The sequence below is a fragment of the Branchiostoma belcheri genome, unplaced genomic scaffold (assembly GCF_001625305.1).
Source record: "Branchiostoma belcheri isolate BF01 breed outbred unplaced genomic scaffold, Haploidv18h27 scaffold160, whole genome shotgun sequence".
Classification (NCBI taxonomy): Eukaryota; Metazoa; Chordata; class Leptocardii; order Amphioxiformes; family Branchiostomatidae; genus Branchiostoma; species Branchiostoma belcheri.
Window position 1 is genome coordinate 367484 of NW_017803047.1, and position 15798 is coordinate 383281.

At 41.5% G+C, this 15798-nt stretch overlaps 1 protein-coding gene across 1 annotated transcript in view; it reads left to right on the plus strand.

Moving 5' to 3' along the window:
• The window catches only part of LOC109466224 (TNFAIP3-interacting protein 1-like), a 20843-nt gene extending 6269 nt beyond the window's left edge, over positions 1 to 14574 (plus strand). The window contains exons 5-13 of the mRNA XM_019763890.1: positions 434 to 528; positions 1093 to 1237; positions 6527 to 6640; positions 10058 to 10255; positions 10713 to 10862; positions 11559 to 11846; positions 12154 to 12234; positions 13012 to 13206; positions 13742 to 14574. Of these exons, the coding sequence (XP_019619449.1) occupies positions 434 to 528; positions 1093 to 1237; positions 6527 to 6640; positions 10058 to 10255; positions 10713 to 10862; positions 11559 to 11846; positions 12154 to 12234; positions 13012 to 13206; positions 13742 to 13858 (1383 nt within the window). The 3' untranslated portion in view covers positions 13859 to 14574. The remainder of the gene's footprint in view (positions 1 to 433; positions 529 to 1092; positions 1238 to 6526; positions 6641 to 10057; positions 10256 to 10712; positions 10863 to 11558; positions 11847 to 12153; positions 12235 to 13011; positions 13207 to 13741) is intronic.
• The last annotated feature ends 1224 nt before the right edge of the window (positions 14575 to 15798 follow it).

Genomic DNA, 15798 nt, shown 5'->3' on the forward strand with positions numbered 1-15798 from the left:
GGGCCATGTATAAAAAGCAAACGATCTTCCACCATCAACCTCTGCTTGGAGAGTAACTCTCGTATATATACATTATTAGGTTGTAATTATGGATAACTGAATGTTTATATTTTGAAAGTTTGAGGATTACAATGTATATTCGGAAAGAAAGCATGTGTTTGGAGCGAGTTCCATAATTTTGCAGTTCGGGGAAAGAAACTGTTGCAAGTATTGTGTTAATATTAAGATTTTAACATTGCCATTATAATGTTTAGCTTCTATATCTACTATTTGACGGACATGTACACCAGTCAAATAGAACTAGAAGTTTCAGGAGTCGTTTTTAAAAAGGCAAATAAACTTCTGGTGTAAAAGAAAGCTTGTTTACAAATAAACAAAAACTGTTGTCTGTACTTATAATGACTTTTTTAACGTCAGATTTTTGTTATTTCAGGCACTTATCCAGAGCATGTCCGAGGAGAATGAAAGACTGAAGGCCGAGTTTGCTGCGACACAGGACGGGAAAGATGCTTTGATTGTGGAACTCAGGTATATACTGATTGTTGTATATATAGAAAGCATAACGTTTGTAGTTCTTTTGTTTGCTATATGTATAAAATTAGAGGTCTCATGTTAAAATCTGACCAACAAAAATCATGTTCTTAAAATGCTGTGTTAAGTTTAGTTTCATAGACTTGGTCCCTCCCTATTCAATTGGAACATTGGACATGACAGCAAGAGTTTTCTGTATGATAATCTAAAAATTGAACACAATAGAACACAAACTGCTGAGATGAAGGAGGGTGTTATTCCCTAAATGACACACTATGACCGTTCGGTTCTGTTTCATATGGAAGAATTCATAGACGAAACTCTAGAAGGAGCATTAAACTTAGCTTGAAATAAAACAAAAATTTAGGGACCCCCCTAGCAGGCTCGCGCATGCGGCGCTTGCTGACGGACGCCTTCGGCGCCCGAAATCTTGCCCCCCCCCAATCAAAATTTCCTGCCGCCGCCTCTGATTGTCTAATACTCTAGTCTTGGAGTTGGAGCGTAAAATAAATACATATATAAAAACTTGAAATAATCTTCATCACACATTTTTCATCACAGAAAGCAGAGTGAAGATCTGAAAGCTCTCAACTCCTTGTTGAAGCAAGAAGTCAACCAACTCCAGGCCGCACAGGACAGCCTGGGACGAGGCTTCTCTCCCATCGAGATGGTGACTTCTGCTGACCTATCAGAGTCCACAACACAGGTGAGACTAATAAAACAAAAACAGATGAGGCACACGCATGATGTAAAACGCTACATCATTGGTCTCTTCTGGGCAAACATAGTCACTGGCACCAGTTTGCTTCTAAACGAAGTTCAAAAAATAATTTGTAGTCGCTCATTGTTAAGGCCGCTTCAAAATTGGTAATAAGCTTGATGACGAACTGAAACCTTATGAAAGGAGAGAAATGACAACTGTTTATTTATAAACGTTTGGCTAGGTCGTGCAGAGATAAGCACTGCATGAATGGAAATTCTGGAAATATATAGAAAGAAATAACTTCATGATATTTTAGTCAATAGTTTCCCTATGGCTTTTAAGTACACTTCAATTCAATTTCAATTTATTTATTTAACCAGTAATTACAGCTCAGGCCATTTTGGCCTGTTTTTCAGGTAATCCTGGATACAAATAAAAAATACACACAACAAATACACAGTACATAAACTATTACAAAATGTACTAAATACAACATCCTAAACAATATGTGCACTATTCCCCGCTGTCATGATAGTACCTTTCCCAAGCCATCCTGTTGTTGAGGCCTATACACCGAAGAAGTCTTAAAACTAGAATAGTCCGCGTTTTTTAATGTTAAAGAGCCCACTATTTCAAGTAATGGCTTACCTGTAAACACGTTGGCCCCTTTGATTTGCATATTATATTAGCATGAGTCATGACCCTTTGCCGAAACGCCATTGGCTGGGGAAAAACCCCGCCTTGTGTGCCACGACCCCTGGCCACAAGGTTGTTGGGAATATTGCAAACCGTTTGGATAACCATGCAGCAAAGGAACGACTTTTACTGTCGCCACGGACCGATTTGCTATCCCACGGATGAGTCCGAACCTGTAACTGTGTCCCTTTGTCAAGGACATCAAGCTCGAAACGTCGTAAGTTTGCTATGATTTTCTTAACTACATCGCGAAGTTCGCACCATGACTAAGAAACAACAAAGGCCTAGATTTTTTTGGTCACAAATATGTATGTAAGAAGGCATGGTCACAAAAATGTACGTACGAAGGCATGTGTACATTTTACCGATAGTTGTCGTATGGATTCAGTGAGATTATGGGGAAAAATCACTGCAATAGTTTTCTCTGCATTCCCTCTAAATCGAAGTTCACATGGGAAAAAATACCAGCGGCTGGATTTGGAAAATACAAGATGGCGTCCTGGCTGTTCCAAAACAGTTAAACAACTGCACACGTACTGGATAATACATGCCAGCTAGGGTAACGTTAACGACAATGAACTTTCTTTTTCTTGATACACAAGTTGAAGTGCCAATCGACAGGATGACCCATAGCAGTAGCTTAAAATGGCGCCCAGGTATATTAGAAACAAAGGTGGCAGCGTGCCAGACAAAAAAAAACACCTTCCCAAGCTAAACGTCGGTACATTTTGGACACACCGACACCTTACGGATATAAAAATAATCAGAACCTACCTACAGCAGCTGTTGAACATGTTTCTGTACCTCCAGCTGTCTGAAGAACTGCGAAAATATGATCTTAGAACTGTTCTCTTTGTTGTCGAGACTTGGCCACGTGGTCTTTAGTGGCCAGTCCATGGAAATTTGTCTCACCCTAACCATTTGGACTCAGAGCTGAGCCTAAGAAAACCTCAAGCAACTCAACTGCTTCAAGTTGTGAACTCAACGTCTTTATCGGCTAGTTAGGCGCGCGTTTTTTCAAGGACTTAATGTTATGGGGTACAACTTTGCATGGTAACATAGGTTAGGTGTTAATGTTGTTAAGCTTGTTAGACATGACGAAGGGAATTACCCAGGGATAATTTGTTAGTCAGTTCTGGAGACCAAGTAGACGACATTTCCTTTGTCCAACACGAAGAACTTGGGTAAACAACACAGTGATTCGTGGCTTTTTACTCATTCTAGAATCTAGATACTTTTCTCTGTACCGTTTGAAGTGAGAACAGTCGAAGATGTGCGCGGTTCCCGTCAAGTTGTCGTCAGGTACGGCTACAACGGGCTCGACGTGTCCTGGCTCACCGTCTGTACGGTGAGCGCTGCTATATCAGCCCGACGGGTTCCAAACCGATTGCCCCTGCAAGCGAACAAAGACCATTCCGCACTTGGACGCCACGGCCGTCGTTCCTATGCGCTTTTTCACCGTTACTCATTCTCTGTTAGTGGTAATAACACTCCTCAAGTCCAATTTCTAGGTTGTACAGTCTGCAGATCCAAGAACCAGAGAAACTGAGGCAACTCAATTCTCAACTCCTTGAAGTTATGGAAACTCGTTGAAGTTGTGGACGCAAATTTTTCGTCAGTTAGTTACATGCCAGGCTTCTGCAGTGGTGATATACTCGTAAATGAAGTTTCAGGTTTTCTTAGTAACTGTAAGATGTAACTTGAGATTCCCCACCAACGTGGAAAATCCCTGATTATACAAGATACAAATTTATCTCCTTTCTAAAATCCCCAACATAGCGCACAAACAACTCATCGGACGTTGACCTTTGCCGAGAATTGCACAGTCGTCACAACTATCATGTGTAAACTAAACACGCATTTCAATATTATCAAAAGACGCTCTAAACCCTCCAAGATCTGTGATTTTTTTTTATTTCCCAAAGTTTCATAGTTCCAAGGATTCGCCTTTGGAGAACTTAAAGACATTTAAGTTCATCAAAGGCAAATGTCGTGTCAGGTTTTCTCAGTTACTGTGAGATGTAGCCATAGTTGTGGGATTCCCCACCGCCAAGGAAAATCCCTGAACTCAAGATACAAATTTAGCTCCTTAAAATCCCCAGCCTGGTGCAGTAACAACTCAGCGGAAATTTACTTTTGGCGGGAACTGCGCAGTCTTCACAACTAAAAAGTGTAAACGTGCATTTCAACATTGTTAAAAGACGCTCTTATTTTTATATTATTCTCCAAAAGTCCTCTGTTTCATAGTTTCAAGAATGTGCTATTGCTGAACTTCAAGACATTTTAAATGTTGATAAACGGCAAATATCTCAGGTTTTCTCAGTTACTGTGAGATGTAGCCAGAGTTGTGGGATTCCCCACCGCCAAGGAAAATCCCCGAACTCGAGATACAAATTTAGCTCCATTTTTCCCAACCTGGTGCAGTAACAACTCAGCAGAAATTTAGTTTTGGCGGAAACTGCGCAGCCTTCACAACTAAAAACTGTAAACATGCATTTCAACATTATTAAAAGACGCTCATATTTTTTATTCTCCAAAAGTCCACGGTTTCATAGTTTCAAGAATTTGCTATTGCTGAACTTCAAGACATTTTCAATGTTGATGAAAGGCAAGTATCTCTCAGTTTTCTCTCAGTTACTGTGAGATGAAGCTAGAGATGTGGGATTCCCCACCACAATGGAAAATCCCTGAACTCAAGATACAAATTTAGCTCCTTTCTAAAATCCCCAGCCTGGTGCAGTAACAACTCAGCGGAAATTTTGGGTTTTGGCGGGAACTGCGCAGCCTTCACAACTAAAAAGTGTCAACATGCATTTCGACATTATTAAAAGACGCCAAAGATCTGTGATTTTTTTTATTCTCCAAAAATCGATGACGATGGTTTCATAGTTTCAACGACAGTATTGCGATTGAGATGAAAATATTTTGAAAATTCAGAAATTTTGCGCATGCGCACCTATATTGTTGACGGCCCCAGACGGAGTAGGTCGGGATTGCAGGAATGTTCGCCTTGGGAGAAGTCAGGAATACGTCAACACTTGACAAGTGTCTTAATTACATGTATACTGGCCTTGGAACACCCGCTCCAAGGAATGGGTTTTTATTTTGCGAAACACGAGGATAGTCTGATAACACAAGATATTGTGAGTGTACATTGTCGGTGTCGACGTGCATATTTTGTATGTGAAACAAGAAAATTGTGGTTTGGATGTATTGTAGAAGCCGTTGATCAATAAGGTGTGTGCGTGGTACAGGCACTTCCTGGTTACTAGCCGTGCGTCAGTGGCAAATGGACAGGGTCAGGGGTCAACGTTCTGTCTTTTCCTCTGCATTAGCGCACGTAGTCAAGTCAATGTGGTGTATAACCTCTTGTACAAGTTATACATATGTTCAAATGGCGAAGTGTTGATTTGATATGACCTTAATTAAGCTCAAGGGAAAACAACCTATGGGGAAAACAATCTTTAGAACTGAACAACCGTGAAACTAGTAAATGTAAATATGTACAAAGGTACTCAAACCCTAGCCTCTTCAAGGCTTTTCATTCTTCAAAACTACATGTTTTAATCTTGAATGGTTTTCCCTTGATGAACTGTAGAATTTTGTGATACTTTCCTTTGTCTGGGATTTGCTTACTCGGGTAAATACCCAGATGAGTCAGCGATTGAAGTAACAACATATTGCCTGCCTCGATATGAGCACGTCGACAGAACGTACTGCGCCTGTGCAAACTCCCAATTTTTCAACAGTTTTCGTTGAATTTTTGGTCAACGTTGCATCAGAAATTTGCCTGTTGCAGACGATATTTTTTCTGACATAACCTTTGGAAAATACAGACGGCGTGTTAGCCTTTTATGCGCAAATACAACCTTATACGAGACGTTCTGCCGAAGTGCTATGCACAATACAATGTGCGAAACGTCGTGATTTCCGGACATATTCAAAGTTCAAATATTCCTGGACATGTCGCATATTGGGACTGTGTCCGGAAAAGAGGTTCGATACTAAACGTATCCTGAAATATCCTGAGTCCGGAATTGTTTTGTTGCATATCCGTACATATACGACTTTCATATTTTCACAGATACGTGTAATTGGCATTTCTTGCTTCCGAATACATGATACGTTTCACATTTGGGGCATATCCAAGGTATTCCAGGAATGAATTTTGGACAAAATATCCTGAGGCAGGAATTATTTTGTTGCATATCCGGACATATATACAACCTTATATGAGACGTTCTGCCGAAATGCTATGTACATTACAGGTTTCGCGCAGGCGCTGTACGCTCTGCAGACGTGCTCTCGATATGTGGCATACACCTAACCAATGACAGCAATCCGACTTGCAGGAGGGGCTCCCATTGGTTATGAAACAGTCCGGGAAGACCAATAAGAGAGGTCGTCGACACTGACCTTATAGGAGGTCGCAATCCCATTGGGCAGGAAATATGAGACAAACCAATCGGAGTAGCTGACAACACTGTCGATGAAAGAGGGGCTCCCATTGGTCAGCAAACAGTACAAAAGCATCACGGTTGTGTAGAAACTGTCGAAACTGCGATTCCAACTGTTTTTTTTCCTCTCCTTTTGTAGCCTTTAGAGCGAGATCAGCCCAAGATGTGTGCCGTTCCCGTCAAGTCGTCGGCGAGTCCCGATGACCAGGCGCTGAGGAAAAGGATTGAAGAACTAGAGGGTCAAAAGAAAGAGGTAAGATCCTAAAGCAATTGTTTTATGAATTCCACGAAGAAAAGAAAGTGAGTTTCCATGTAGTTCTCTGAAACAAGACCCACGTAAGTCGCCCCATGTGGCAGTAACTACCTCCAGATGTGGCGAATTCCTTGTACGTAACCAAAAACGGCAGTAAGGCCACAGCAAGTAATTTTTATGGATGACATCAGCGCGGGCATTAATTTTCGCCTGGTTTTTTGGGGGAAAAACACAAGAAATTTTGTTACCCTCTGACATCAACGCGCGCATTAATTTACGCCTGATTTTGAAAAAAAAAGAAATTTTGTTACCCTCTGACAGTAGTCAACATGCCGAAAATGGGCAAAGATGTCTGTTGCCATGCTGGAATGTGGATGGCAGATAAATATGAACAGGAGGCAAGACAAGGCTCTGATTTAATGTTTTGTTTCTTACTTTGATGCAGTGATATGTGATGTTGGCTGTGTATATGTGATGTTCCTACTGAATCAAAACCATTTGTACGATGATTGAGTCGAAATTTTACATTGTAGGAACCTTTTTTTTCGGCCCGCCTTGTTTTTTTTCGCCCGCTCGCATTAGATTTGGTATCTAATGCGGAGGATGTCATCCATAATATTTACTTGCTGTGGCCTAACCACTTCCAGATGTAGATAGATATCTCTAGTAATGTAGAATCACAGAGAGCCATTGTTTGTGAAGACATACTTAGATTTTTGGAGTTTGCCACTTTCAGACAACTGGAAACTTTTAAACGAGCCACGGCTTAATGATAAGCTAAAGGTGGAAGAAATGGAGAGATTATCACTTCACTTACCCTGGATGCCAAAACTAGTATCGGGCCGTTAGCCGTTTTCCTTCGAGAGCCCTTTGCCCGCCTGCCTAAATTACCGCTACGGGGGAGTTGAGCCCGAGGGGTTTGTCCGGCCCTTTAGGGCTAGACTCCCCCGTAGCGGTAATTTACACCAGCGGGCGAAGGGCTCTTGCGGCCCGGAAAACGAGTTCTGGATTCCAGGGTACACTTCACTGTGCACTGGTGAGGACGACACTAGTAGTTCAGTACAGTTGGAGGTCAATACTTCTAATAATAGAAGGTTATAGAGGGTTAACCGAAGACGTCGACTGGCCCCAGACATTCCAGACCCACGTACCTGTCACTCAAAGGGTCCAATGGCGCCTACCCAGCGTAGAAAAGGGAAGTATGTGTCAGAGAGGGTCATCGGTAATAAATAACCCAGAAACGGAGGTTTTCTCCACGGCCGTCGATATGTCAACAACATAAATAGTAAATGGTTAAAGAGAATCAAGATTATTAAGGATTTATACAGACATTTTGTTGTTTTTGAAAAATTGATTGACATACCACATAATGTACGAATGTCGTGGTTGTACTTCTTTGATTCTTTGATACTCCCATTCCTCGGAAAACAGCGTATACTTCTATTAGTGCTATATCCTTATATACAACTCTTCGTAAATTCTTGCCTTCCAACAGGATTTTGTATATTTGTGTAGCCCACAATGGCAATGCTCATTCTGCCATCTGGAGGAGGAAACATATATGTCTTCTGGGATTGCCCCCAAATAATCGAGTTGTGGAAACAAGTTAAAACTTAGTTCTTTGAAATGTGTAAACTCTTTTAATGTTATATTTGGAAATCTGACCGATTATTATTAATCGTATAACTTTATTGGCCAAAATGTACATTTACAAATGCAGGGAATCTAAAAGACTACATTTTCAATCTTTTGTCTAATTATGTATATCTCTTTGAAAATGCTGAATACTTTATTGCTACAAAGAGAAGGAAGATTGAAAAGCACCGGGGAAAATGGGGAACATTATGTACAGTTTGATTATGATTATATATAATCTTTTGTTTAAGCGATGTCTTATTGAATATTCATGTGCCAGCTCTGCTTGCACAGTTGTGGTTTTCTACTGGGGTGGTTTCTTTATGCACATGTTACTTTTGAATTGAAAAAAAGTTTTAAACGAGGTATTAGACCGGGATAGATCACTAGATATATACAAGGAGGTTCAAAATATATAGCAGTAGTACCCGCCTCCATATGTGATGAATGCCCTGGGCGTATATTAAAACAGAAACGACCGTAACCACTTCCATATAAAGTTTGATTTCTCTAGAATGAACTAGAATCACAGAGTTAGCTATTGTTTCTGTACGTGGAGTTTGGTAACTCAAGAATGACCCCAGACATTCCAGACGCCCGTGTCTGTGCCTGAGGTCTCAAGGGAGTCTACCCAGCGTGGGAAAGTGGAGAATGTGTCAGAAAGGGTCATTAATAACCCAGGAAAGTTTCCACCCTTAGGCCACACCGACTTAATTTTATGGATGACATCCTCTGAAGACCCCCAAACTAGTGCGCGCGGGCGAAAAAAGAAAAATCCGGCCAAAAATAAAAATGCTACTAAACCACAGGAATACAAAGCCGGTATTGTGAATTTGGCGCAGTACATGGCGACGTATACGACAGGCCGGCACATGCTAGATTTTTGCGGAATTTATGAATCGACACTGTACGTATGTACTGAGTTCTTGACTCGTGGAGCTTCGGTAGCCTGGGTGCCGTCCTCCAGAGTTACTACCGACTTCGTTGTCGCTAATCACCATGGACTGCCCAGGCCTAAAGCCAGGCCAGAGACTCGTAAGACATGATCTTTTTTTTTTTTTTTTTTGAGATCAGGTGGAAATCAATGCGCGCGCGGATGTCATCCATAAAATTAAATCGGTGTGGCCTTACCGTCAATATGCTTAGGCCCACAAAGGATTCGACATTATGATGATTGAACAGTTGCGCCAAAAAGCAGTTACTCAAGCAACTGGAAATGATTTTGGAAACGGTCAGACGTTTCAGCTAGTATCCACTAGCTTTCGTCAGTGTCTGAGAGACCAAGAAGACGGAGGATACAAATGACGAAAGCTGTTGGATACTAGCTGAAACGTCTGACCGTTTCCAAAATCATATCCAGTTACTTGAGTAACTGATTTTTGGCGTCTCTCACTACCTGGATGAGAGAAGTCGGCCATGATGGTCTGTTGTCACAAAAAACCCAATCGTGTCCAGTGAGGGCCTTTCTCCATCCAACAGCTGCTGAGGCCTTTTAATATACAGAGAGCTGCCTGTGTACAGATAGTACAAGAAGAAGAGGAAACTTGCTTTGTCCGACAATAGCAGTACAGGAGATCTAGAATGGGACGACGAATGGCCCCAGATGGGACAGAGATAGTAGGGCAGAGATGCTGGAACTGGTTAATGGAAGAAGGGAAGGAGTCAGAAGAACGAGGTTTCCCTATATATCATTGGGGAGGACAACTATCTATTGTGATCCAATAGAAAATGGTACGTATTTCCCTACGCCATTTCCATGCTCTTATTCTATTTCACGTCCAGATTCTTGAGGTGAACAAGCAGTGGGACGTGCAGTACAAGGCCATGAAGGCAGACATGGGACAGAAGATGCGTGACATAGAGACACGACATGAAGAGACGATGAGGAAGAATGCAGAACTCGTCAACGCGGAGGAGAAGAGACAGAGAGACATCGACGGCATGCTGATGTCTGCTAAGAAACGGATTGAGGCAGAGGAGGTGAGTGTATGTCTATCGTATCCTATCCTGCATACGTATTTTTTAAAAATCTTTTGAGCGGCTGTAAAACTGGTGGCAACGGTGGGATTGAAACCCCCCGCCATGGAAATGACTGTTAGCAGGTGCATTAACGTTCTTTACTGGGTCAAATTTACAACACATGTCCTACGGCTCCGTGTGGACGTCAATGTAGCTAAGCTAAAACTGGTGGCTGCGGTGGGATTCGAACCCACGACATGGAAATGACTAGTGGTTTATTTTGGGTCTGGTTCTTTATTTGGGTCTAATATTGGTGGCAGTGGTGGGATTCAAACTCACGCTATGGTTCCGAATGGTTTGTGCATTTTGGGTTTAGTGCTTTATCGGATCTGATTCACAACAATACAATGACAATGGAGACGTGACAACAGCATATTCTAAAGGAATCTTTCTTAATGAACCATTCTGTCCTCCACAGAGAGCGAAAGACAAGGCCCTGTTGGACCTTCAGCAGGAGAAACAGCGCGGTGACACCCTGTCTGCCCGGGTCACTCTCCTGGAGAACCAGATCACAGACATGATGCGGCAGCGGGGAAACCAGGAGGCCGAGATCAGGAGACTGAATGAGGTACTGTACAACGTTTCTAGCCAGGAAACAAGACCGTCGTGGGCTCACGTGCATCTCTTCGGTGCTGGGAGTATTGCCTACCCGCCCAGGCCCATGCATTAGCGCACACCTGGGGTTTACCTTTTAGTCGGTTTCAAATATTCTACAGTTCGCCAGTAATCAGAACGGCCAGTTGGAACGATTAGGAAGAAAGGCTGACAGGAAAGACAGGCTGTCGGAAAGAAAAGTTATGTAAAATAACTGGTGATTAAAAAAATACTCCTCAGCCAGTCCGAATAGAATGCAGTAATATTTGCCAGACTTTCTCTCTTCAAGACCGTTCATTATATAGATTTATCTTGGAGCCATGTTTCGGTGTAGAGAGTGCGAAGTACTATTACCAATAGAAGAATACACGCGTCCTCAAATGAGGCAAAAGAACAATTTATCTCACTATTTTAGTAATGGCATGATTTTACGGATTACCTTGGTGCTGAAAATTATGTTGTTAAATTTATGTGAATCAGACATCTGATAAAGGTCGACTAGATCAACTGAAAAGTCATGAGTGGAACAAATATTAGTACATATACTATAAGTACAGACGAGCTTTCATTCGAATATAAATAATTTTGGTGCTATCGTCGATTATTATTGTAGTAGCCATCACGTTCATGGTGATTTAAAAATGGTACATGTATGTTTATCCCAAAACAGGCTCTCGGTGAGGCATCCAGCATTGCCGTCCTGAGTCCCCCGGCCCTGCAACCGGCAGAACGGCAGCAGGCGCCGGCTCGTCCCGCCCAGCCACCGAGCCATCCCGCTCAGCCCCAGTCCGCTGAACCACTGCGGACGGAGGTTGAAGTTCTTCGGGCCCAGGTCGCCACCTTCCGCGAGGATTTTGAGATGGAGCGCCGTGACCGGGAGAGGATGCAGGGGGAGAAGGATACGCTGAAGGACGAGATCACCGCCCTCAGGATGCATGTGGACACTCTTTCCCAACAGGTTTGCCTTGCTTGAATTGAGCTTTGTCCACCATAGATTTAATTCTAAGTTTAAAGATTTACATTTGATTTTAAGTTTAAAGTTTTTTTTTTCATTTAGTTTTAAGCCTAAAGTTTTTTTTCTAAACTCGTACTAATGATACTGATATTTGTCGTTGGCATGCCTGTTAGTTTGTATATATTTTTTGTATAAAGAACACACATTGACCATCTTTTACTGTACGAACTTGCATTCGTGGGCAGAGAGATGAATCGGATATTAAATGTCGCGTGTTTAGCTTTTTAAACTCTATGTCTTTTTTCTCCAGGCACGTGTGTACGAAGAAGACTTCAGGAGGGAGAGATCGGACAAGGAACGACTTCAGCGTCAGTTGGGACACATGCCACAGGTAAGAATCTGTCTGGTTGTGGTCTCCAAGCAGAGGTTGATGGTGAAAGATTGTTTGCTTTTTATATATGGCCCTTTTTTGTCTTCCATCATCAACTTCTGCTTGGAGAGTATCTATTTGGGCCTTCCTCGATAGTAGATAGTAGAAAATAGCATCGAATATGATGTCAAAGGCCTATGTTGCACAGCTTTTTGCATGGAGCCCCTAGTGCTCAATGAGATACATGACTGATTGAGAGAGGGATAAAACCTTTTCAACCATCTGTCAGTTCCATCCAACCGGAGTCTATTAGCCTGGGTACCATCCTACTTGTATTCCGGGGCTCCCACACTCGCTTCCCTATCAAATTAGGTACTTGTTAGGGAAGCGAGTGTGGGAGCCCCGGCATACAAGTAGGATGGTACCCAGGCTAACAGTCTATATCATGTGCTTTTGGAAAACGTAACAATGCGCATACTAAAAAAAAAATTACGGCTCTCAGTGAGGCTCTCATATATGAGAGTTGACACATCGGCACACCAAATCCGTGAGGTGTTTTTGGCACCCTGACAGACAGATTAGCCTAAGAGGCTCGGTGGGCGTCACTCCGCCGTATAGGTGGGGAAGTCGCGTAAAGTGCCTTTCCCAAGAGCACAACGTCGGGCCACGGTGAGTATCGAACCCGGGACCTCTCGGTTCCGAGTCCAACGCTCTAACCGTTTCGCCACCGACGCCACAATGCGCATACTAGTAAAGTAGTAATATACACAACCTGACGTATACTTCTTGTTCCCACAGGGTGCTGGTCAAGGCCATCACTACAACATTCCTCCACCACAGCGTCACGTCCCCCCTCCCAAACTGTACCGACCCCAGGCTCCACCCCCCTACCGTGAGGACCCCCCTGCGTACCAGAACTACCCCCATGGCCAGACGCATCCCCCACCCACACCACACGAGCTGCAGCAGAGAGAGTTCGACAGGTACCGACAGGTATGGTGATTTCATGTTATTGTTACATCATACATATACTCTGTACGTAAGATAACGTTATCCACACATGTGTTTAGCTTAAGTTACTTAAGTTGTAGAAGACCATACAAATGTCTCTGTACGTTTTTGTTGTGTCAATAAAGAATCTGTTAGTCCTCCTTTCTGTTGGACCACGTTTGCTGATTTCCGTCTCGTTTATAGGGTCGTTTAAAACAATTATTTGAAACAGTTGATGCCATGTAGCATAACACATTTTGTGACTGTTTGCAAATCACGAGGCTTTTGTGCATAACTTGCCATAGATGGTTGATTCGTCGATGAAGGTTAGACATCCAGATAATGTGATACACTAGAAATCATTACTCAAGCAACTGGATAGGCATTGAAAACTGTCAGACGTTTTAAGTAGCACCCACTACTTTTCTGTTTTGTTGATCATTTCAAAAGAAAGCTAGCTAGCAGATTCTTTATCTGAGTCTCTCCACGGTCCACGGTGTGAAATATTAATATTAATAAAATTTATTCTTTTTTTCAGTATGGCAGACTGATCCCTCGGCAGTATCCACGGACACTCGGCCATGACGTAGTAGATGACGGAACACCCAGAGACGAGCCTCTCGAAGACCATGTAAAAACGTATTCGCAGTGGTAAAGTTTAAATTTTCCGCAGACACTGTTTAGAGCTATGCGATAAGAATCTTGACAAACTGACTGTAATAAATTTATTTGTGGAAGGAACATGAAAGGGTATCTGACAAGGGTATTTTGAGCACTAGCTTGGTCTCTTTTGTTTATAGATAACCACTTCGAATTCATGAGCAAAAGTGTTTCAAAAGTCATCAAAACGATGCAATGCTGTTTGTTTTACACAAGCACTAAAAGTAACTGACGGGGTATAATTTTGTTAACTATTGCGGAAGCGTGTCACACAGTAGTCGTTTTCCTAGCTTTAGATTTCCCCAAGTGTTCAACACAAATCGGTACATTCTCGACTCCGATTTATTTGAGATATTGACTATCAAAGAACGACGTTGTCGAATCTTTAATGTAGACTGAGTATATTGTTATTTTTCATTTCAGTGCATATTGTCTAGATGATTTCTTCATTGAATCATTAAATGTTGGTTGGCGTTTCACGACATTGAGCTAAACAATTATCAAAGGAGCTTCTATATGCTATCATAATACTATCATAATGGTGTAGATTTTCGTATTCTGTTGCTTTCATGATATATACCCAAGATGGCCAAGAATATCACATCAAAAGAGACAATTGAGGTTAACTTGTAGTAGTAGTAATAATAAACCATATTCTTTGTATATATCATTGGCTTGCACCCAATAAAATAAAAGTCTTATTGGTTGTCACTCGTGCTATGTCAATTTGAGCATCTGAGATGTTTCTATTTTCAATTTTTTTCATCTTCCACACTCTCGCAAAGAAAGAATCATATTGAAATGACCATGTGTAAGAAGTACAACCTGGTTTATTATTATTTTTTTTTACTTTGAACCTTAAAAGCACACTTAGTCTACAGGCTGTATAACTATCACAGGTTGGTAAAATTAGTATGATCAGTCTGTATTAAAGTACATGAGAAGTTACAAACAACTTGCTAGACTGAGTGTGTTCGTAGAGCACATAACGTTATACCAAAATATTTTTTTTTTACAAAAATACATACTGACCAAAATCCATAAACATCATTGAAACAGTAACATCAGTTCACAGGAAAGGTAATACCACCACACAGCAAAGTGTATACAAGTCTTAAAAAACTATAGACGTTTTTAAAAAAAGTCTTTAAAAACTATAGACGTTTTAAAAGACGTCCGACATCCTTCTTCAGTGATCATCTTAGACCTTTGAGAGCTGAAGAAGGTTGCTGGACGCCATCTTAAACGTCTATGAATTTAACAGCAAGCTTTTATCGAGTTGTATTAGGCCACACCAATGTAATTTGTTGGTTCTCGGATTTTTCTGGAAAAGTACGAAGCGACAGGGTCTGGGCATCCTGTTATAGCCCAAAATGCTACGATAGGAGCCATGAAGTCAACACAAAAGGCTAGTTTAATATTTAAACAGTGAATTTTGAACTTTTACTCAAACCACTGCATTAATAGAAGAAAAAACTGTAACAACTAGTAGGAAGAGGACTTTCCTCAACTGTTGGGGGCAAAATATGAACATTTTAGAGTTGATTCAGAACCAGATTTTAAAAATAAAGAGACGAATTCGAGAACCAACAAATTAGATTTGTGTGGTAATAATATTCAATGCATAGTATAATACTGTCATGTTCGGGATTTTGTTACGTCCTTCATTGTCTGCTCTTAGCACTCTCCCCTTCTTCTTTACTATCTTATCTTATAGACCTATCGATTCAAGGGAACATTTAATCTCTTTATACAACTCAGTCGAGGGAACAAAGAAGCATTGCCATGTGAGTTTCGTTAGATGGCATGTACTTCTGATTACCTGTCCATGGATCAAAAATTGCCTGCCTTGTGCGTATTGTTAGATGGCATGTACTTCTTAGTATCTACCGGCAGAACAAATCGACATCACCATGTTTATATGTACCTTAGACG